Source organism: Dermochelys coriacea, chromosome 9 (genome assembly GCF_009764565.3).
Source record: "Dermochelys coriacea isolate rDerCor1 chromosome 9, rDerCor1.pri.v4, whole genome shotgun sequence".
Taxonomy (NCBI): domain Eukaryota; kingdom Metazoa; phylum Chordata; order Testudines; family Dermochelyidae; genus Dermochelys; species Dermochelys coriacea.
Window position 1 is genome coordinate 45,980,889 of NC_050076.1, and position 24,254 is coordinate 46,005,142.

At 42.6% G+C, this 24,254-nt stretch overlaps 1 protein-coding gene across 2 annotated transcripts in view; it reads left to right on the plus strand.

The window, feature by feature from the left end:
* ARHGEF4 (Rho guanine nucleotide exchange factor 4) overlaps window positions 1-24,254 on the plus strand; it is a 329,416-nt gene that overhangs the window by 44,822 nt on the left and 260,340 nt on the right. Inside the window, exon 3 of one of the 2 annotated variants that reach the window (XM_038416530.2) lies at window positions 7,484-7,585. The exons of the other annotated variant lie outside the window; for it this stretch is intronic. Coding sequence (XP_038272458.1) covers window positions 7,484-7,585 — 102 coding nt within the window. The remainder of the gene's footprint in view (window positions 1-7,483; window positions 7,586-24,254) is intronic. 2 annotated transcript variants of the gene reach the window in all.

Below are 24,254 nucleotides of genomic sequence, written 5' to 3' on the forward strand. Positions count from 1 at the left end.
ACCAGCAGCCAGGCGATTTGCCTCAACCTTCCACCCCGCCATAAATGTCTCCCCCTTACTCTCACAGATATTGTGGAGTGCACAGCAAGCAGTAATAACAGTGGGAATATTGGTTTCGCTGAGGTCTAACCGAGTCAGTAAATTGCGCCAGGGTGCTTTTAAACGTCCAAATGCACATTCTACCACCATTCGGCACTTGCTCAGCCTGTAGTTGAACAGCTCCTGACTACTCTCCAGGCTGCCTATATATGGGTTCACGAGCCATGGCATTAAGGGGTAGGCTGGGTCCCCAAGGATAACTATAGGCATTTCAACATCCTCAACGGTTATTTTCTGGTCTGGGAAGAAAGTCCCTTCCTGCAGCTTTTGAAACAGACCAGAGTTCCTGAAGATGTGAGCGTCATGTACCTTTCCCGGCCATCCCACGTTGGTGTTGGTGAAACGTCCCTTGTGATCCACCAGTGCTTGCAGCACTATTGAAAAGTACCCCTTGCGGTTTATGTACTTGCTGGCTTGGTGCTCCGGTGCCAAGATAGGGATATGGGTTCCATCTATGGCCCCACCACAGTTAGGGAATCCCACTGCAGCAAAGCCATCCACTATGACCTGCACATTTCCCAGGGTCACTCCCCTTGATATCAGCAGATCTTTGATTGCGTTGGCTACTTGCATCACAGCAGCCCCCACAGTAGATTTGCCCACTCCAAATTGATTCCCGACTGACCGGTAGCTGTCTGGCGTTGCAAGCTTCCACAGGGTTATTGCCACTCGGGTCTCAACTGTGAGGGCTGCTCTCATCTTGGTATTCTTGTGCCTCAGGGCAGGGGAAAGCAAGTCACAAAGTTCCATGAAAGTATCCTTATGCATGCGAAAGTTTCACAGCCACTGGGAATCGTCCCAGACCTGCAACACTATGTGGTCCCACCAGTCTGTGCTTGTTTCCCGAGCCCAGAATCAGCGTTCTACTGCATGAACCTGCCCCGTTAGCACCATGATGTCCACATTGGCAGGGCCCGTGCTTTGAGAGAAGTCTGTGTCCATGTACTCATCACTCTCATCACCGCGCTGATGTCGCCTACTCACCCGGTTTCGCTTTGCCAGGTTCTGGTGCTGCATATACTGCTGGATAATGCATGTGGTGTTTAATGTGCTCCTAATTGCCAAAGTGATCTGAGCGGGCTCCAGGCTTACTGTGGTATGGCGTCTGCACAGAAAAAAGGAGCGGAACGATTGTCTGCTGTTGCCCTGACGGAGGGAGGGGCGACTGACGACATGGCTTACAGGGTTGGCTTACAGGGACTTAAAATCAACAAAGGGGGTGGCTTTGTGAGAAACTGAATGGCCGCCTCAAGGATAGAACCTCAAAGGATAGAACCTCAAACCTCAAAACCTCAAGGATAGAACTCAAAATTGGGTTTAGCAGGCCATTGATTTCACAGAGGGAGGGAGGAGAAAATGAATACAAAACAAATCTGGTCTATTTCTTGTTTTGAGCCACTTCATCTATCTTTATAGATCATGCTGGCAGCAGACTGTGCAGTACGACCGCTAGCCATTGTCACTTCCTGGGTGCTCAGCAGAAGATGGTGCAGTATGACTACTGGCCATCGTCTTCTGCTGGCTGCAAATTAAAAGACAGTGCACTGCCGGTAGGACTCAATCGCCATGAGACAAAACAAGGGAAATGACCTGGCTGAGTCACTCCCATGTTTGCCCAGGCACCCGGTTAAAAGAGCACCCAGGACTACGTTGACGACGGCTACCAGTCATACTGCACTGTCTGCTGCCAAAAGGCAATAAACTGCTGCTGTGTTGCAATGCAGTACCATGTCCACCAGCACCCAGGAGACATATGGTGATGGTTAGCTGAGCGGGCTCCATGCTTGGCGTGGTATGGCGTCTGCACAGATAACTCAAGAAAAAAGGTGCAAAACTATTGTCTGCCCTTGCTTTTATGGAGGGAGGGAGGGAACGGGGGCCTGATGATATGTACCCAGAACCACCCGCGGCAATGTTTTAGCCTATCAGGCACTGGGATTTCTACCCAGAATTCAAATGGGCAGTGAAGACTGCGGGAACTGTGGGATAGCTACCCACAGTGCAAAGCTCCGGAAGTCAACTGTTGCCTCAGTGCTGTGGACACAGTCCGCTGACTACATGCACTTAGAGCATTTGTGTGGGGACACACACACTCGACTGTATAAAAACGCTTTCTACAAAACCGACTTCTATAAATTCGACCTAATTTCATAGTGTAGACATATTGAATGGGTGTTAATTGCCCACTTCATTTTGAATGGTTTCTTGCAACATGTGTTAACTTCTTATGCTTAACAATCTGTTTCACCTTGTATTTAGCAGTGACACGATGATTTCCTTTCCTAGCCTTGTCCCAGACCTAAAGAAGAGCTCTGTAGAGCTTGTCTCTTTCACCAACAGAAGTTGATTGAAGTTGATAATAAAAGATATTACCTCACACACCTTTTCTATCTAATATCCTGGGACTAACACTGCTACAACAACATTGCACAATTAGTCATTTGTGTTTCTGGATTAGTTAAAGGCTAAACTCTAAAATCCAATAATACCTCAGAAAGATGTATTTACACTGAATTCCATTCAACACAGTCTTGGCATATTTTCTGTAGTTTAAGGTGGAAAAAAAAATAAAATAAACTGTTCACAGAGAATTCAGCATTCCTCCTTTCATAGCATGAAGCCATTTTGCTGCCCGAATGGTAAAGAACCTATGACAAGAGATTGCTATGGGATCAGCATGTTAAAATACATGACATGATGGTACAATATTTGATGAGGAAGTGAGGGGTAATTTTAAGTGATTTAACCACAGTTAACAGAGTAGCAGCCGTGTTAGTCTGTATTCGCAAAAAGAAAAGGAGTACTTGTGGCACCTTAGAGACTAACAAATTTATTAGAGCATAAGCTTTCGTGAGCTACAGCTCACTTCATCGGATGCATTTGGTGGAAAAAACAGAGGAGAGATTTATATACACACACACAGAGAACATGAAACAATGGGTTTATCATACACACTGTAAGGAGAGTGATCACTTAAGATAAGCCATCACCAACAGCAGGGGGGGGAAGGAGGAAAACCTTTCATGGTGACAAGCAGGTAGGCTAATTCCAGCAGTTAATAAGAATATCAGAGGAACAGTGGGGGTTGGGGTGGGAGGGAGAAATACCATGGGGAAATAGTTTTACTTTGTGTAATGACTCATCCATTCCCAGTCTCTATTCAAGCCTAAGTTAATTGTATCCAGTTTGCAAATTAATTCCAATTCAGCAGTCTCTCGTTGGAGTCTGTTTTTGAAGCTTTTTTGTTGAAGTATAGCCACTCTTAGGTCTGTGATCGAGTGACCAGAGAGATTGAAGTGTTCTCCAACTGGTTTTTGAATGTTATAATTCTTGACGTCTGATTTGTGTCCATTCATTCTTTTACGTAGAGACTGTCCAGTTTGGCCAATGTACATGGCAGAGGGGCATTGCTGGCACATGATGGCATATATCACATTGGTAGATGCACAGGTGAACGAGCCTCTGATGGTGTGGCTGATGTGATTAGGCCCTATGATGGTATCCCCTGAATAGATATGTGGACAGAGTTGGCAACTCTCCTTACAGTGTGTATGATAAACCCATTGTTTCATGTTCTCTGTGTGTGTGTATATAAATCTCTCCTCTGTTTTTTCCACCAAATGCATCCGATGAAGTGAGCTGTAGCTCACGAAAGCTTATGCTCTAATAAATTTGTTAGTCTCTAAGGTGCCACAAGTACTCCTTTTCTTTTTGCGAACCACAGTTAAGTTATCCTGCCTTTCCTCATGAGTAAAGATAAATGCCATGAAAGATCAGCTGCTATGTATTCTCTAGGTAATGGACTCAATATCAATCTCTCCCCACACTCTTCACAACCTGGTCTGGTGTATTTTTACTGTCATGAGTTTAGAATGTTTATATTAATCACTGAAGGCAGAGCCAAGAGGGAATTATGCCAATCTTTCCAAACAAGTGGAAATAAACCTAGCAACATCACATAGCTTGCTTGTACCATTTAGAGTCTGTCTAATCTTTTTTTGGTGGTGGTCTTCATTTTGTCATTTTCATAAATCTCTTCTGCTTTCTTCTCCTTTTGAAACATGCTCTTAGTTACTATAAGCTCATGCCTACAGACCTTATTCAGTCAAAACCCTGATTGAGGCCCATGGGAATTTTGCTGAAATAATAACAGATGCAGTTTCTATGGAAATAGATATGACATTAGTATGGGTGGAGCTTAGTGGGGTCCATAACTAAAGTATACATTATGTATATTTTAATTCTGTGGACCCCCTCCCCCCATTTCATTTACACGGGAGTAAGGCCTTCCCTGCTTAAAAAGGTGTGTTTTTTACTTCATGGTAAAACTGAAGTGCCATGTCTCACTGTGTTTTTATCTTGGGATAGTTCATACACGTTAAAAGAAAAGGAGTACTTGTGGCACCTTAGAGACTAACAAATTTATTAGAGCATAAGCTTTCGTGAGCTACAGCTCACTTCATCGGATGCATTACGAAATGCATCGAAATGCATCCGATAAAGTGAGCTGTAGCTCACAAAAGCTTATGCTCGAATAAATTTGTTAGTCTCTAAGGTGCCACAAGTACTCCTTTTCTTTTTGCGAATACAGACTAACACGGCTGCTACTATGAAACCTTAAATGTACTGTGTTTCAGCTGAGTCTTGCTTCCAGTTTTGGCTAAGTAGAAGAGGGTGATATCCCCAGCAAACTACCTTTTATCTTAGTGGAAGTTGTGCTGGGCTGGAATGCAGGAGATCGCAAGTTCAAATTTCATCTCTTCTACTCTCTGTTTTTTATATTTCTATGAACTTTACTACACAAGCTGAGCAGTACCTTATACCCCTACCTTCGGAAGCAGTCAAGTATCAGCCACCCAATTTTCCTAGTAAGTTAACAGAGAGCTGAACCCCAGCTTCATCCCCTCAAGCGTCAGAAGGAATCCACCAAATCTATGCGCGTGGCTATGCAGTCTAACCACTAGGTGACACTCCCTTTCCGGAGGGTTGGCTAGAGAACAAACCCTATTGATTACCCATATAAGGGGTATTTATGTTTACACATAGTAGAACTCCTACTTTCCAATATTTTTAATGGCTAAATTCACAGTGAAGAAATATTTTTAAAACCAGCTTTTAAACTGAAGAGCCACTGTTAGTTATGTTTCAGAGTAGCAGCCGTGTTAGTCTGTATTCGCAAAAAGAAAAGGAGTGCTTGTGGCACCTTAGAGACTAACAAATTTATTAGAGCATAAGCTTTCGTGAGCTATCCGATGAAGTGAGCTGTAGCTCACGAAAGCTTATGCTCTAATAAATTTGTTAGTCTCTAAGTGCCACAAGTACTCCTTTACTGTTAGTTATGGCACAATATGCAACATTTACATTATTTTCACACATTGGTAGGTGTGAGGGTTAAGAAGTAGGATGGCTTTAGTGAAACAGCATCCATTTTCCTAGCAGGCAGCCATTTGATTTAGTCCTCTTGAAAACAAAAGGAAACAGGGCAGCCATCTTTGCAAGGAGTATTTACTCCCCAAGCAGTAGAGAGGCCATTTTTACTGGAGGTATGAGCACCTGCAATCCCATTAGGTAGCTTTAACCCCTCATAAATTTTGGCCCATTTTGAGTAAGGAGAAATTTTGAATAAAGTAGGAAAGAAGGAAAAAACAGACTCTGCTAAACTGCAACTCATTTTTTAAAGGGTACATTCTGATAGTGTATTTTAGCTGTATGAAAATTCTGGATGAAAATAAAACCAGTCACTAGTCACTTGGGTACTATGATCTGTTTAAAGTTAAGTCGAGGTTCTTCTTTAAAAATGTCTGCTGTTACATGTATGAAAACTGTCTGACTTTTTCACCTAAAAACTCTAGGTAAAAATAATTCCTAGTATCAGCAGGCCTGCTGACAGCAATTCTGGACCCCAGGGCAATCAGTCAGTGGGCCCCCACGCACACATAAGCTGCGGACGCGGTCTGTCTGATGTTTGGGTGGTGCTGCACCTGCACTGGCTGGTGCCCAATGAGCTGCCAGATGTGCTGCTGAGCGCAGTCTTCTAGCACAGCCAGGGGTTCCACATGCCCACTTGGTAGGGTTACCACCTGTCTCATCATACAAACCCAAAGATCATTGTCCCGCCCCTTCCCCGAGACCACGCCCCGTCCTGCCCCTTCTCTGAGGCCCCGCCTCCTGCTTCCTCCATCCCCCTTCCCTCCATCAATCGCTTTCCCCCACCCTTACTCACTTTCACTAGGCTGGGGTAGGGGATTGGAGTGCAGGAGAGGGTGAATGGTCAGGTTCTGGGAGGGAGTTTGGGTGTGGAAGGGGGTACAAAGTGCAGGCTCTGGGAGGGAGTTTGGGTATGGGAGAGGGTGAGGGGGGTCAGACTCTGGGAGGGAGTTTGGATATGGGCTCTAGGCTGGGGCAGGGGTTGGGGTGCAGGAGGGGGTCAAGGGGTTGGTGCTTACCTCGGGCAGCTCCCGAAAGCAACCGGCACACCCCTCTGGCAGTGGCTCCTAGGTAGGGGGCCCAGATGGTCTCTGCATGTCACTGCCCACAGGCACGGCCCCTGCAGCTCTCATTGGCCACAGTTCCCAGCCAATGGGAGCTGTGGAGTCGGTGCTTGGGGTGGAGGCAGCGCACGGAGTGAGGACGGGCAGGAAGCTTGCCTTAGGCCTGCTGTGCTGCTGGCAGTGGCAGCCAGGGGGCCCTCAGGTCCTTTTAAATTGCCTGGGTCCCTGGGCAATTGCCCTCTTTGCCCTCCCCCCCCCATTAGTGGGCCTGGGTATCAGATAACTTTTTGTTTGCACATTATGTAAAAGACAGCTTTGAGTCTAATGTTTCTGTGGGTTAGAGTAACTGAAATGATGGTAGGTTATTGTAAAAGAAATAAAATGACAGTTATAAGTAGTTGCTATTTGGCAATTTCTGTTATCTGTGTAAAAAAGAAAAGGAAAGCTTATGCTCAAATAAATTTGTTAGTCTCTAAGGTGCCACAAGTACTCCTTTTCTTTTTTGCGAATACAGACTAACATGGCTGCTACTCTGAAACCTGTTATCTGTGTAGGGTATGATGCTAGTTATGACAGAAAGGCCTTAGTCTTACGAGGATCTGAATGGGCAGATTCAGTTGCAGGATCTGGCTATAAATTATTATAGGTGACTCAGGCTTTGGGAAGCACTGCACCCACAATTAGGGCTGGCCTTTCCAAAGAATTTGGTAATGTCTGTTGTTCTCAGTGGGAGCTATTGGATTCTGAGCTGTTTTGAAAATCTGCCCTATAACTCAGATCCACATAGAGTTCAAGAAATCTGTTTCTATCCACAAGTGTGATAGAGTGTGGTAGCACTGGTGTCTCTCTGGTACCCAGAGGGTTAACTCCAGCTTGGCTTTCTCCTTGTACAGGTGCTCAGAGGAAGTGCTGCAAGAAGGACTGCTGGAGGGACAGAAGAGGAGACTAATTCTAAGAAGCCAAAGCTCCACACCCAAGTGCTGAGTCAATTTCAGGTGGAGGAATCTCCTTATGTTTTAAGTTGGTAATTTATTTTTGTTCATGGTGAAGTCAGATGGACTGTGTGTATGCACATGTGCAGGGGTCTCCCATATGGAGCTCACTAGAAAACTGGGATTTTAATCTGTGTTCTTGCAGAGTTTAAAAAGAAGAGAGGTTTTCTCCTCACAACAGTTATAGGCTTTGCAAGAAAGTCTGTTGCTTTTTCAAGATGGCTCAGAACTGGTCTTAGGAGGTGTATGATCAACTACCTTACAATCATTTGGTGCTTTTAGGAAATTTAATGCAAAAGTAAATTTATATAGTAAACATTCTTTCAAAGTCAGCCAATACTAAAACTAAATATGCAATCCTATTTCTACCCATTGTTCATAGGGAGCATCATAATCTTTGAAGTTTGATCGTCTTTATGTGTTATAGTCATTCACTACTTTTCAAACACAATATACCAAAATGTAATATGATGACTCATTTAAAGACAATGCAAGCTAGATGTGCTCAGCCCCTCCCCAGAGCAGGCCCTATAAAAATATAACATTTAGGGTTCAGTGGCTAATGTAATTGGGTGGCTGTGTATAATGCTGCACAACCGTGAGTTGTTTGTAGGGAATTGTGGTACCAATTTCCACCAATTAGTCCTGCTTTCATTTCAGTTCAAATGCTAGATTAATGGAATTGTTCCTGGGTAAAGTAAATGTACAAACCCTGCAGTTGCAGAAAATCATGGTCATAAATACACTCTTGTTTGGTAGTTGATTTGCTGGCCTATTATATTAGCTAGCTAGGTTCAACACATTAAACAGACTTGGTATACATCAGTAATGGGATAGTGCTAGTAATGCTCTCAGAGGCCTCCTTTCCCTCTATCTCCGATAGATGCTGCTGGGTACATCTACACAGTGAACGGCAGTGTGTCTCAGACTCAGGGTCAACAGATTTAATCTTGTGAGGCTTGCATAAAAGAGCTGTGTGGGTGTTGTTGCTCTCTGGGGTCCACTCTGCTCTCTAGGCATCAGACTCCAAGCCACAACATCTAAACAGCTGTATTTATCACCATAGCCCAAGTCCGTCTACTGAGGCTCTGAGACTTGCTGCAGCTCACTGTGTAGACATTTCCAACATAGCCACAATTGCCACAATACCTGAGCACCTCACAATGTTTGATGTATATACCCTCACAACACCCCTGTGAGGTAGGGAAGTGCTGTTATCCCCAATTTACAGATGAGAAGCTGCAGTATGGAAGGTAAGTGATTTAAGAAGTCTCAGAGTATAGGATTGAACCTGGGTCTTTTGAGTTTGAGGCTGGTACCCTAACCACTGGACCAAACTTCCTCTTTGAGCTACCTATTGATAGTGTGGTCTTCTGTTGTTAGCTCTACCTTTTCCTCTAATTCTGTCTCCTTCACCACCCTTCTTTACGCTTGTGTCTGTTCTCCTGCGCTCAGTGCTTAATTTGTGCCAGGGCTTGCCAGGGTTGAACCCTGAAATCTCTAGGCTTGGTAGTTAATAGACCTGGCACCTCTGAGCTTGCTGCACTAGTTATGAATGTAAAAAATTGCTTGAGTCCTAGCACCTCTTTCATTACAAATTAAGCACTGTCTTCATTGCTGCTGAGTTCCTTGGGAGACTGTCTGGGGGACTATGCTTACTTGCTTCACTCTAAATTGATCTCTCAGCTTTTCTGTCCTTTTGAACATGCACTTCCCTGACCAGCTCTTGTTCATGAAAAGCCCCCTGACTCTTCAGTTCTCTGCAACATTCTGGGCAGTAGAGAACAAGGTTTAAGCAAGCATCTTTAATAATGAATTTATAAATTTTCCTCTTTCAATAATTGCACAATCCTCTCTTTTTTCTTATTAAAAATAAATCAACTCTATAAACAAAGTTACAATGAACTAAACAGTACAGTTGAGGTTCTGTTAGCATCTGGCTCGTGAAGATCCACTTTCTATAAGAACCAAAGTCTCTTTCTCCCCAAACCTGTACTTCCTTGACTTCACAAATCACTTAGCCTTATTTAGAAATGCTCCCTCTCTAGTTGAAACTGAGTCATCTTCTGAGTCAAAGTGCATTGTTTATCCAGGAACTATTCAGTGGGCAGTATCTCCCTGCTCACACTTGGTTCTGAGGGGGAGGTCTAATTTGAGAGGAAGCCCAATTTAGAAAACAATTAAAAATGAAACATAAATCTATTAACAATGCTAATTGTCCACTTTCAGCACATGGCAATTAAAGGTGATTAGTATGCATCTTCTTCATGCTAGTGAAATTTAAACAGCATACAATTATCTCTGGCAATTTAAATATTCTACTGAACTGCAATTTCAGGTTGTAGATACATAAGGATATCCCTTCTGTATGTTGTCAATTGTTGCAATAGGCAACATATTCTAGATACTTGCTTCAGAAAAGTTAGAAGGGCAACACTGGTTATTAAGTTATCCTGCATGTTCCCTGAAAAAAGGGGTACTAAGATAAATTAGTGTTCATGCAAAACCAGTTGCACAGGACTGCCAGCTGAACGTCTAACTTGCTGCTTTTTGAAGAGTCTTGAATGGTTTCTTCAAAATAAAATAATGTTTTCAGCTTGCTTTTAACATGGGAGATGATGGGTCCTCTCCCTGCTGGAGAACTTTAGCAAGATTTTTGGAGGACCTAAACAGTAATTTCTCAAGGCTAAAATGTACTTCAGCTCACTTCCTCCCCCTGAAAGGAGGGATTCTGACTTAAATTATCTGCAGTTAAGGTCATAGCCTTGTGGGAGTCCACTATTTAGGTTCTCCAAAGATAATTGCAAGGTCATCTAGCAAAAACTGAGTATTTGATATTTTTGGCATTGCAAAAGAAAAAAAAATCAAGCAGGAGAACTCTTTTGGTAAGAGATACAAGTTAAATTTCAAATGTTAAGAAGGTTGTGAGTACAGGTCTGAATTTGCAAGCGAGTGCATAAAGGTAGCCTCTTAAATTCATATTAAGGTATCTAAATGAATGCTGAGCCACCATGCCCCTTTTAGTTAGGTGCCTCTGTGTGGGTGGAGGAGCCTATCTGTAGACATTCATGTTTGAAAATTTGGCCACTTCTTATGCTTTGTTCCCTAGTAAACAATAAGACTAACCAAGCTCCCCATCCCTATGAAGGGTGAATGAACTGTCATTAATCCAGAGCCATTTTATGCTCCAGTCACTTACTTTGATACTGGAGTTATACTCTAACATATGTGGCAAATTGCCAGCACTACTTTGATAGGTCTTGTGCTTTCTTTTCTTGGGGAGGATTCAGGGCAATGTTTCTCATCCCTGAACCGGTGTATTATCTGCTCCACTAGTGTCCTAGAGGAGGGGAGTGGAGAGGGAGGGACCCAGGCCCACCCTCTACTCCAGGTCCCAGCCCAGGGGCCCTAGGATAATGATAAACTGCTTGAACTAGTGGTTCCTTCCCCTGGGCTACTTCCCTCTCCTGCCCTTCACCTTGTGGGGCTTCCTGCCTTCCCTCTGCATCAACCGGGTGTCCCTTTACCTAGGGTCTTGGTCTTCTTAGCCTATCACAGCACTTCTCTAAACTCTTCCCTGCTTCCCTCTAAACTTCTCTCTGCTCTAACACCAATCACTCTACTTCAACTCCTTCCCTTGTCTGATTGAAGCAGGGGGGTTTTATCAGCTGACTGCTTCAGGTGCTTTAATTAATCTATAGCAAACTTTCTTCCTTTTACAGGGAATAAAGCTCCCTTCTAATGCTCTCCTGCTGCTCTCTAGCTATGCTGTATCACACATATTAGGACAATTTACATAAACAGAGTTTTTGCCAGGAAGATTTGGTTATCTGTGGAATCTTCTGAGTTGTTTCTATTATGGTTGAAGCAATCTCTTTTTCCTCTAATTTTGGGATTGAAGAATTGATTCAAAGAGCAAAGATTACTGCACAGTGGTCCCTAATAAGGTAAGAATGTTGGAGCAAAAGTTCCTGTGGGTGATGAGTGTTCTGATTATGGCCCAGTGATAAACTTGGCAAGGGCTCTGTGGGAATGGAGACTGAATTACCCTGTATATCCTAGAAGGGGTATCTCCAAGGGAGCTGAGCCTCATTAGCAAAGCAAGGTGGATAAACTTATACTGGAATTGCCTGTGCTGTTAAGAGTCTTGTGCATAACTGAGAGCTGGAGAAAATAGCATCTTTTAATTTGGCATCTCTCTTGAGCACTATGCATTTCCTTGAAACCTGTTTTAGAATATAGCCTTTTTTATAGGAAAGCACTAGCTGGCAATGACCCAAGGGGAGCACCCAGCACCCCATTATACCCAAAACCAAACCCTTAGTGACACAGAAGAAATCATGGCACAGCACATAAAGCTTTATTGCTAATTGTGACTGGCTCTCAGTACTGTGACTGGCTCTCAGTACTGTTATCAATGACAAAAAACAAAGCTCAGGACCCTTTGATTCTTTTTCAGTGTCTTCTTCCAGAAATGCTTCCAGATATCATTTCTGTCTCACCCTTTGGCAAGGCTTTACCCTCTTTTGCCACCTTCCTTCTTATGCTGTACAGTTCTATGATAAGGTATTTTATCCAGACTGCTTTTGTAAGACTGGTGAAGTGTAGTGGAAAGGAGCAGTAACCAAAATGGAAGTGGCTTTATGGTTACATATAGGTATGTGTTAACTTTGACTAGCACGTTCATCTTGTGTACAAATACATCAGTGTGCATGTATAACAAAATGTGCATAACATTATATACACACACTTGAAGATTTAATTCTTATACCTACAAACATTGTAATTTATTACTCAAGGCTCTCAAAGAATTCTAAGACATACAAGTAATAGGGAGGTCTGGTAAAAAATAAAACAAATCTTCCCAAACTTGACTCATCTCTAAAACTCAGAATTGCCAAATGGCCTACGTTTCCCAGCAGACTGCTGCTCTTTGGGCCTTTCTACTGGGAACCCTGACCAACCTACTCTTTGTAGCATTAGGCTCTGGGCTCAGTGATGATTGTTTTTAAAATGTATCCTTGGCACTACTGTTCAAGCAATGTTCAAAGGTAATTTTCTGCTTCCCTGGCTTCTTCCATAACTTGGATTATCCATATCCAGTTTCTCTGACTAGAGACATAATTTTAACAATATTGTTTTTTGTCTCAGTGTCTACATCTCTCAGATTTTCCATGTCACATCATTAAAACTTGCTATGAGAATGTCATGGTATTACAATGAAATTATTCAGCCCTTTCCTGGAAGCCAAAAAATGAAGTCTCTTATAAAAAAAAAAAAACACATTCCCTTTTTTTCTTACGTGTCTTTCCAGTTCTTTAACCTTATTCTGAATTTCCTTGCTTTTGTGAATTAATGTGGACCTAAATATATCAATACAGTCACTTTCTGCTCTTGAACATTGTTTTGGATTATGCTTCCAATGTTCTGTATGCAGTAAATGCTTCATCACATTGCCTCTCCAGAAAAAGAGGATCTCGAGTAAGCAGAAAGATGCTACAAAATAAATATTGTGTAAGTCACCATGGAAGCTTTCAGTTGCTTGGGATTGCTCAGAAAGTCTTTGTTGAATAGTCTATGTACAGGATATTCAGTGTTGCCATCTTGAATAAATTTCATTTAGCTGCTTCTTTGTTTCATATTATACTATATATGTGATACATGAAATCCTGGTATAATTTGGTATCTGAACCTCTTTGAATATTCATCTTGTAAAGAACACCAGCAGCGATCATCGGTGTGTTGCAATGGTTGGCATGTCTAGCATATGGATTGCTCAAGATCCAACTGCTTCCACTTCTTACAGCACACAAGAAAACTAGCTGGTAACTTCTTTTAAGCCCACCCTATGCAAGTACTGCAGCTGCCTTCTACCTATGGAATATAGAATTAGAACTTATCTGTACACAAGAACTGAAGGTAGCCCCAGTATATAGCTAACCTAACAGATGCACTTCCTGATATCACAATTGGAACCTAGGTCATATTCTGAGAGAAACCTACCAAACAGCTTGAAGTTCGCAGCTTACTTTTTCACACGAGCACTACTTGTGTATTATAGGATATGCAATACTTAAGGTGAATGAAGGTTAGAGTCTTTCATATCTGGATTTGCTTGGTGGTCAGATTATTACAGTATATGAAATATTTCAATGCCTATAAATCTGGTCTCCTGCTCTGTGGATACTAAGGTCTCACTATACAGTGGGTAAAACAAGGGAAGTGCTGCCATTCATAGGAAGGGGCAGGAGGCCAATACCAATGGTTTTGGCTCTCTGTGCCATAGAGCTGGGCTCCATCCAAGATGGTATGGAAAGCTATTGGAGATTGATTAGGGTTGTAGCCAGTGGATTGCAAATCTACTTGTTAACCTTCTTTTAGGAAGATTGTAGCCCTCACGGTGGGATTCTGCCCTTCAAAGGGCATTTCTGTGGTTGGGATTCAGCCTATCACAACCTGTTCACTCAAACTTGGAGGAAGGAAAGGATTTGACCCATTGTAAAATAGCTGAACTATCACTATCCTGGGTACCTCAGGCCTGTGGATCTATCGTGAACTTACAATGTGACCCTTAGTGTGAAGAGTATTTGAGGATAATAGGGTTTCATATCGTACATGTTGCTTCTCTGCCCACCCAAACTTAACGTTGCCTCCTAAAGCTTGAAAATAGACACACAAAAGTCAACATTATACAAATTCCACTAGTTGTTCAAGGGCATCAATTTCCAGTGTCCTAGTCATCTATCTTTTTGACTTTGGTACTTAGCCAGTGCAAGTGCCTGTTTACAATTACTTCAGCCTCTATCAACCAGAGCAGGTCTGAGCTAATGATGAAAATTTGAAGGTGTGTTTTCCATTAGCAGTTATCTAAGCCATCTAGCTTTCCATAAGTAAAGTTTTGTAATTTTTTTTTTTCAAATAATTTCCCTGCTACTGTCTGTTATCCACATTAAAAACTGGTTGGTCTTAAAATATTCTTATTGCTAATTCATTAAATAATAGCGGTACTTCAGCAAGTAGCTGTAAAATAATTTATAATCTGAGCAAAGTGCAAATAGCAGTTATTAGACAAACAATAAAAGCAAACTTCATGTATTGTGATAGTTGATTCTATGAAGACACTTGCTCTGGCACTGCTACTGGAAAACAAGACTGCTTCTGCTAAACTGCATACTATATTTGAATATAGGAAAGGCCTAATATTCAGCTTTGTGGAAAAGCTTTAACATACTATGATAGTTTTGGCACCAAGATGAACCTGTTGGTCTGAAATATAAGCAGCAGTGAATAGATCTGCTCTCAAGTGGTTCTGGCTGTGCAAGTTCTATCCAAAAATGCGCAGCGATGTTTTCATTAGTTTGCAGCTCACAATAAAACTCTGGAATCTATAAGCACTCAATCGGTGCTTCTCCAAGTTAATTCCTAGGGCTCCATTGTGACCTCCATATGTAAGAGAGGGCATGGCGTGAACCACAGCTGCAGTGCAGGGGACATCACCTTTAAACCATTGCTCTCACAGAGTGCAAAGACTACATGAGCTAGTACCACTAAGAGTTGGGGAAAAGGTTAGCATTGAGGTTGGGCCTTCTTTGGATGGAGGCAAGCATCATAAGGGCTCAACAGAGCTCTGGATGTTTGATTTAATGTGTGTGATAACAGAAGGGGTCAATTTTGCAAAGATTAACCTTCCATGGAAATGTCGCAATGAGGAGATGGAGGAAGAGTAAAATTCCTGGTGGAACAAAAGGTCTGGATATGTCATTACTTGCATGGTTTCAGTTATTGACTCCTCCCCTTATACACACATTCAAATCTGTTATTCATACTCTACATGCTCTGTCACATCCCCCTTTTAAAATTGTATACGGGTAATTACGTTATTAATCAGTCACTTAAATGAATACTTGCATTGTCACTCAAATGAATACACAGACAGAGGGCAGAGTGTGCAGAAAATCTACCTTGAAGTATATCTTTAATATTAAGTGAGTCCCTCATGTAGCCAGAGTGGTGTAAATCTTCTGGCACTAATCAATGGCTGAGTTTTGAATTCTTAGCTGTTAAATTAATAGATTCCAGCTGCAGTCAATAGACACATAGTTAATCCTTGAAACACATAGTAAATATATGACAAGGACTTGGAACAGCAAAGACATAAATAGCATGAGTTTTTGGTGCTTGAAGCAGAAATCCCAACGAATGGTCTCTAAAGAAGTATCCGTTCTGCAGCTGTAACTGCATTTGTCCAGCTTAGTTCTCACCCTATTAAGGCATTGTTTGTTTTTGTAAAACATTGTGTTGGTGTGTGTCCTCACCCTGAGCGCTTGTATCAATTGTACTGTCAGTGTGAAGCATTGTGGGATGGCTCCTGAAAGCCAGTAATAGTTGATGTAAACAACGGAGTGTCAACACTGACATTGCGTCAACCTAACTACATTGACCTTGACTCTATGCCACTCACGGACGTGAAGTGATTAAGTCAGCATAAGGGGGCAGTTACATTGGTGGGAATGAACTTTAAGTGTAGACCCTTCCATAGTCAGGTCAATGCCAGCTGCCTGTAGTGTAGTGTAGACCAGTGGTTTTCAATCTGTGGGTTGCGACCCAGTACTGGGTCGTGGAATGTAAGGCACTGGGTCTTGGCGGTTCTGGTCAGTGCCACCGATCAGGCTGTTAAAAGTCCCATCAGCGGTGCTGCCCCGATTAAGGCAGGCTAGTCCCTTCCTGTTCTGACACCACGCTGTGACCCAGAAGCAGCTAGCAGCAGGTCTGGCACCTAGGCATTGGTTCCTGGCCAACGGGAGCTGAGGGGGGCGGTACCTGAGGGCGAGATCCACTCAGAACCACTTGCATGACTTCACCTAGGAGCCGGACCTGTTGCTGGCCACTTCCAGTGTGCTGCACGCTCTGTGGTGCCAGGACAGGCAGGAAGCCTGCCTTAGTACCCTCGCTGTGCTGCTGACTGAGAGCTGCCTGAGGTAAGCCCGTGCCCCAATCCCCTGCCCCAGCACTGAGCCCTCCCAAACCCAGAGCCCCTTCCTACACTCCAAACCCCTCATCCCCAGAGCCTGTACCCCCAGCCCAGAGCCCTGACCCCCTCCCATACCTTAACCCCCAGCCCTGAGGCCCACAAAGCCCAGAGCCCCCTGCTGCACCCCAGAGCCTGCACCCAGAGCCCTGACCCCCTCCTGCACCCCAGCCCAGAGCCCCCTCCCAAACCCTGAATCCGTCATTCCCAGCCCTACCCTGCAACCCTCACCCCCGCACCCTAACCCTCTGCTCCAGCCCTGAGCCCCTCCCACACCCAAAACACCTCATCCCCAGCTCCTGTTGGGTCATGGGTGTCAACAATTTTCTTCAGCTGGGTCTCCAGAAAAAAAGTTTGAAAACCACTGGTGTAGACGAGACTTTGGTCTCTAAGAGGTAGTGAAGGAAAGGTGACTGGAGCCTACCCATAAGGTGTGTTGCTGGTTGAACTGTGGTTCCAAACTCTAATGAGGCATACCCTACATGAGTAAGAGGAGCCAAAGGTGACTGGAGAAGTAAGAAACATAATATACAAGGAAGAATGTAAACAATGTAATGTGGATGGAAAAGGAGATATAAGAAGGGAGAGAGAGAAGATGGACATTGAAGACCAGTGTAGGAAAAAGCAAGCCACAATTTGCTACAGGAAAGAGTGCAGCTAAAACGAGAAGGTGGGGGAGCAAGAAGGCAAGCAAGTTACACTTTTATCTTTTTTAAAAGGTTGACACAATCTACAGTAAGCAACTCTATTCCCATACGCTAAAGAGTCTGTGGCTTTGGGTTGTGTGGCAGCCAGTTCGTGGGCTTAGTCCATGTGTAAAATTTCAAGTGTGTAACACTATATGACAGAAATGCTATATCCAGTGCAGGAAATGTGTGTATATATAGTCAGATTCTTTCTGCTGCATGTTGAGCCCCACATCCTCCATTATTATTTTTAATCTGGCCCATGTGTCATGTGTTTGGTTTTGACTGGTTCAAAGATCTGTAGAATAGCAAAACAGCCATCATGGATCAAGCAAGGGCTTATTCGGTCCTAGAATATAAGTGCCTTGTTTATTTCTCTGTTGTGAAGTAGTTAGTGACTGAAGAATTGGCTCCATCTTGAACACTGGATTACCTTGCAACCTCGACTGCTTTTAGCAGAATTTCTTAAGAGGTGCCGCAGGAGCTTATCACAGGGTGAGCCAAGAGTCTGGCCATATCCCCAGACTTGTGTGTGGACATGCTATGTCTGGAACTCTTTCCTTCTCATTGGCAACCAAATAATTTCCTTTTCTAGTCAAATCCCTTCTTAGAATACTGTTTCTGCACTGCCTGGTAACCCTCCAAGATTAGAAAAACAGATATAAATATCATGCACCTTGAAAGTTTGGCCCATCATCCTATCTGCATTACATACTTGAACTGTGCCTGATTTGAGCAAGTATTAGATTTGTGCTGCCATTGACACCAATGGGGCTCTTATCATTGGTTTTAATATAATCAAGCTTTCAGATTGTAAACTCCTTGGGGGCCATCTGGTCATATATTGACTCATATAATAGCCTGAATCCTATGGTTGATACAAGGGCTCTGACCTAAAATCAAGTTTAATGTCTCATTTTTAACAACATTGATTATAGCTGTATTTATTTTTACTCTCATGATCAAACACGTCAGGCTGTTAATGCACAACATTGGATTGTATCAGTTACTGCTCATGTGCTTTGAGGTAGCGAAGTGATGTGACATTGGGGGCAATTTGTCTGGTGTTGATGCAGCAGAGTACGCTGTGTGCTCCTCCCTCTGCTGCAGGTATTGACTCTTGCGGGCATTCTAGGCTGCTTCTCAGAATAACTTTGAAGCAATGCCTTGTGGGTCAGGGAATGTGGGGGGTAGAAAGAGGCATAGAGCAGGGTTCATAACGGCTAGTGGGCTGGATTCTCAGCTGGGCCTGAGCAGAGTGCAGATCCAGGGTGCGGTGGGGTGGTTGTGATTCCTGGTTCCTTGCTGCCCAGCTCTGACTTAACCTATTGCTGATGAGGTGCTGCTGTAACTTCATGCTGGTGGCTTGAGGTCCCTCAATGACCCTATGCCATTGGAGGCCTGGAATAGAAGAGCTCTTCTTTGCTGTGCTCCCCATGGTCCTAGTCTGTACCCCGGCCTTGCACCCAGACTATAACTTAGAGGTGGAATGGAAGGCTGGCACAGGAGGTGGCTATGCTGCCTCTGCCAGCTTTATGCCAGCAGAGTTTTCCTTGAGGCAAAGGAAAGTCTCAGCTGGCTAGTTTATTTGCTTTGCACCGTATGCATTTACTTCAGTTGCAGTAGTACATCTGCCTGAAGGGAAACATAACACATAGGAAAGGAGTACTTGTGGCACCTTAGAGACTAACAAATTTATTTGAGCATAAGCTTTCGCACTGGTCAAATAAATTTGTTAGTCTCTAAGGTGCCACAAGTACTCCTTTTCTTTTTGCGGATACAGACTAACACGGCTGCTACTCTGAAACGTAACACATAGGGAATCCACATGGCATAACCTTTTCCCAGCATGAGTTGATTAGTAAAATAAAGGCAGTGAGGCTGGGAAGGCCTGGTGTAATGCTGAATGACATTCCTCTTTAAGAAATGTAGCCATGTACAAACATAGTACTGCCCAAGACCTCGTTTGACTGTTCTCAGGCAGTTTGAAGCAGAATTCAGTACCAAATTGTCATTGTATCAGTGGGCATCTGCTAGTCTTAAAGGTCCTACTTTTCTCAAAAGTTAAACACATCTCAAATATAAATGGAAATGAACCTCAAAGAACAGGATTTGTTGTTTTACATTAATCTTCCTATTCTCTTTGGAATGGAATACAGATTGAAAACGCATTGTGTGCTCAGACTTGTTCAGTACTTGATGCCTGTCTGATCTGTGATCAAAGGCAAACTACCTGATTCTGGAGAGCGGGATGGAGTTCTCCTTCATGGCTTTGCAGTTTAGCAGCTGCGGGGGGGGTGGGGGTGGGAGGGGAAACGGGACAGTGATCAAGACCAATCACACAATCTGTACAGTCTCATATAGCTGCTTTAATAACTTCTCATCACTGCAAACTTAGTTCTGAGTAAACTAGGATTTCAACTGGTAGCTTAGGAGTTCCAACATCCAGAACAAAACCTTTAACTCTTGATTCAGGAGACAAATGTTTGAATCCTCTTTAGCGCATGTCTGTCTCCAGGCTTTTCTATTCTTCCCTTCCACACTCATGTGGGGACCTACATCCAGCTCCTTCTTGATGCCAATATGGAGACAATTGTCAGTATTGACATGGGCTCCACATCTACAAGTATTCGCAAAAAGAAAAGGAGTACCCGTGGCACCTTAGAGACTAACAAATTTATTAGAGCATAAGCTTTCATGAGCTACAGCTCACTTCATCGGATGCTGTAGCTCACGAAAGCTTATGCTCTAATAAATTTGTTAGTCTCTAAGGTGCCACGGGTACTCCTTTTCTTTTTGCGAATACAGACTAACACGGCTGCTACTCTGAAATCTACAAGTATGATAACTCAAACTTGCTAAGAATTCTGTTTGCTGTTATGTTACTGGCACTAATCTATATCAGTTGTGTTTAAGGTTAAAAGTAATTATTTATTGTTGCAAATGCAGTAGCTGTATACCGCATGGAATTTTTAAACTAACAAATATCTGCAATGTTTTCTAAAACAATAGTAATCTATCTCTTTTTTTGGACTAGAATGCCAATATTTAGGTCCCAAGTTACTTGTGCTTTTCAAAACATTAGACTGGGCTCAGGACAGCTAACTTTGATTTCAACCACTGCAATTTACAAGAGATTAATTATTTGGCTCCCTGAAGGAGTGGAATGTTTGGTGGAGAACTTCTCACTCCTTTTGCAAACTGTCCTCTTCAATAAGGACAATACAAAAAGCACATACTATACTACAGCATAACAAGCCTTAGGAAATGGAGAAGAACTTCTCAGTGCAAAGATAAGGAGGCGACTATAATCTTTAACATTCTAATGCATCTTTTCAAAAACCTTCTCTGCCCACATAATGGGCTACAGTAAAATGGCACCAGCCTTGCATCTGGATCCGTGCTGCTTTTTAGCTTCTCCAGTAGTCTTGCCCAGTAAAGTTTCCCTTTCAAAAAGGCATCTCAGTTAGGGGTAGGGGAATAGCTTGTGCAATGCAGTTTCTCTTCTGTACTGAGGAAAATAATCAGAGGATATGTTGTTGCTGGTTGCAAGGTTCTCTTTGCAAGCTGCATAACTTCTGCTCTGGGACCAATTGCATTTGCCGTTCCTTTTTAGTTTTAGTATGAGTCAGGAATCATTTTGTCTCCTCATAAGACACAAATATATCGAAGATTCAATGAAAATAGATAAATGTGAGAGAGCTCTAGCCTTCAGCAGGAAGGAAGAGGAAACCATGGACTCTTGTGTGTTCAGTCAGTTCCTAGTGAATTTGAAAGCTGCAGGGTCAGAAATGTCGACATGGCTGGTGTAAGAATAAGGAGTATTAATTTTATTGTGGCCAAGTGTTCAGCTTTTCTTGAGGAAATGCATATCTCTGCAAGCAGGGTTTTCATTCTAGATCAATATTTATACAATCATCTCTTTAATTAGGTATTTTTCTGTCTAATAAGACATTGCGGATGCATTGCATGTGTAAATGTGGGAGGTTTTCTTCCTATATAGATGCCTAAGTATCTAAATTCACAAGACGAATTAAGCCTTATATATTGAATCTTTTTTTTTTTTTTTTTTTAAACTCGCTCAGGGGCTAGTGTCATGATTCACATGACAAGACCAATTTAGAAACTGCTTTGGACTTCTGACTTTGGGTACTTCTACATTGCAGCCAGGGATGTGAATGGCAGCTCATGCAAATGTACCCACACTTGCTCTACTCTAGCTAGCTCATTAAACATAGAAGTGTACCTGGGCAGGGGTTCAAGCTGGCTTGTGCAACCCGCACCGAAGTGCACGACGCAGCATCTGCTCTCCTAATTTTAGCAAGCTAGCTAGAGTACAGTTAATGTGGATACGTCACACACCCAGCCGCAATGTAGATGTACCCTTAGTCATTACATGGGGAACGGTTTGACACAAGAAATGCAACTGGGTTGAGGAGGCATTACTAGCATCAAAGGATGATTAGGTTCACCTGCTGAGAGCTGGCAGGAAGGTGCAGAGTAGAAATAATTATCTCCATCCCGGCCTGTTTCTAGTAATAATCTCCAGAATCTGTAGCACACCATACAGATGGAAAACTTCACTGCTGAGATTGCAGATGGTAAATTCATAGTGCCTTTAAGAGTGCTTGAACCAACATGTTGGACCATATAAAGAATTATCTTTTGTGATAATAGTAACTGACTGGCTGGCCTCATGGCGAATGTGCAACTACTAACAAAATGAAAATGGATTATCTGATCAGAGAAATTAGATTAAAAGTCTAGGAAGTTGCTTAGTCCATCCTGCTCAGCCAGTGCAATTTGGTTTGCTGCAGTGGTCTAGTGTCACTTAATCCCTGGCCACCCATGTGGGTGACTACTGAAAGTCCCCATTGTTAGAACTCTGTGGGGGTTTTTTTTCAGTTCCAACTCCCGCCTTCTGTATTTTCATATGAAAAACAACGTGCCTGATGCAAAGTGAATTAAAGTCAATGGAAGTCTTTCTAGTGACTTCAAAGGCTTTTGTGTCAGACCCTATGAAGAGAACATTAAGGCTGCACAGGTCAGAGCTCAGGAGACAGGAAGTGTACATTAAAGTTGCATGTACCACAATAACTCTGTTTCTTGTTCGAATGGTCCCGTGTGTCTTTACTGAAGTAGAGAAGATAACAAAATGTCTAAACTATAGATTCTGAGGGGAGGGAGGAGAGCTAAGAACTCTTATGTCCCATACACATACTGCCTGCCTAATTACAATCCACAACTGCAGTCCCTGCTCTTGGAAGTGCAGAGACTTCTCTTGCCACGAGCTCCATGAGGCTATATGACCCCCCACAAAAGGTAAGAAATTGGGACATTTTCCAAATCCTCTCCCCAGTATGCACAGCTCATGGGATAGTACGTGTCATCCCTTGAAGCTACAAGACTGGAATGATACCAGCAAACTGTTTTCCCTCCTTCTCCTTTGCTTGAAATATTTATTTTAAAATCTCCTTAAAAGCTAGTGGTATTAAACTAATCATAGTAAAGTGGCAACTATCAAAATTATGGCCACAAAAAGTCTTCCTCCATTGTAGGCCTGGGGTTTCAATGAGAGTGGGTGCCCAATTCCCGTTGAAAATTCCAGCCGAGGTGTTTAGTTGGATTTATGTGCCTAACTTTAAGACACAAATTTGAAGATTTTTGGACCAGGTGTCTTATGTTGTCTGGTCTCCTAAACTGCAAGTCATTGGGCTAGGGTCCATGTCATCTTCTAAGTTTTGTACAATGCTAAAAGTAGGTTAAAAATTAGTCTGTCCAGGCCCTGTCAAAAGACAATCTTCTGTGTTGTTTTTCTGTGATACAGTTGCTCATTTCAACTGCCTTTCTCCTCTTTGATTTTAAAAAGGCCACCTGTTACCATGAGCAGAAGAAGATACACAAGAGCACAGAAAAATTCCCCATTAGCAGTGGCTACCCAGGTGTAACTGGGCAATAAATTCTTCTTATTGCCTCAAAAGAGAATAAAAATCACTATTGCAGTAACTGAAACATCAGAATCAGATCAGTGTAAAAACTGATCACAGCAATTTGGAAAGGAATGTTTTTACCTAAGAGGGAGATTTCTAGGGTAACTTCTGTATTTTGGGATGTAGAATGAGGGGAAGATTCTTGTAGAGTGGATTTTGTACATAACATAACTCAATTTAATTCATGTGGCAGATTCTCATCCAGACTGTTAGGTCTATTCATAGACAGTGAACCTGTATTTCCAAGAAAAGTAAGAAGATTAATGTAACCCTATAATGGTATTTTGAGAGAGACATTCTGCAAAGGCCTGACTTGCTAGAGTCTTCCTTGTAAATCTCTTGTATGATTCAAAATGTGGTTCTCTTAAAAGTATTACAAGATTAGGGGAATGTCACAACTTGTATGTCTTTTTTGTGAAACAGAATAAAATGCACAAATCTCAAAGCATAAAACATCTAAGCAAAAACACTGATTTATAAAAGGAACTTGGTTAAGGCTAAAAATCCAGCCTGATATTTCAGCCTATGGAAAGAATACATGACGCAGGCAAGAGAGTGAGTTAAGGACAGCCTCTGCTTGGAGTTTTAGTCTGAACTTTCAATTTCCTGGCTTTTCTGCATTTAAGTGAAATGCTTGGGTCAGACTCTCAACAATTAAATTCTCACATTGCAATTTAAGAGGCACCTATGCACACAAATAACATAATGGACCCCCAAAAATACTGATGTCGTTTACACATGTGGGTTGGTGCTAATTTAAAAATGTAGCCCTCAATATTGTAACACAGATATGTGGTTTTATTTCCCTTTTTATTCTTTAAATAAAGTGAATCCTTTATGGTAGTAAGAATTTGACTATATTTTAAAGGGCACTTCCCTCCTCAATTGAAATAGCCTGATGTCAGGCCATTGTCAAAGAATGCTCTGGCCTGAATCTTGTAAAGACATGACCTAGGGGATCAATTAAT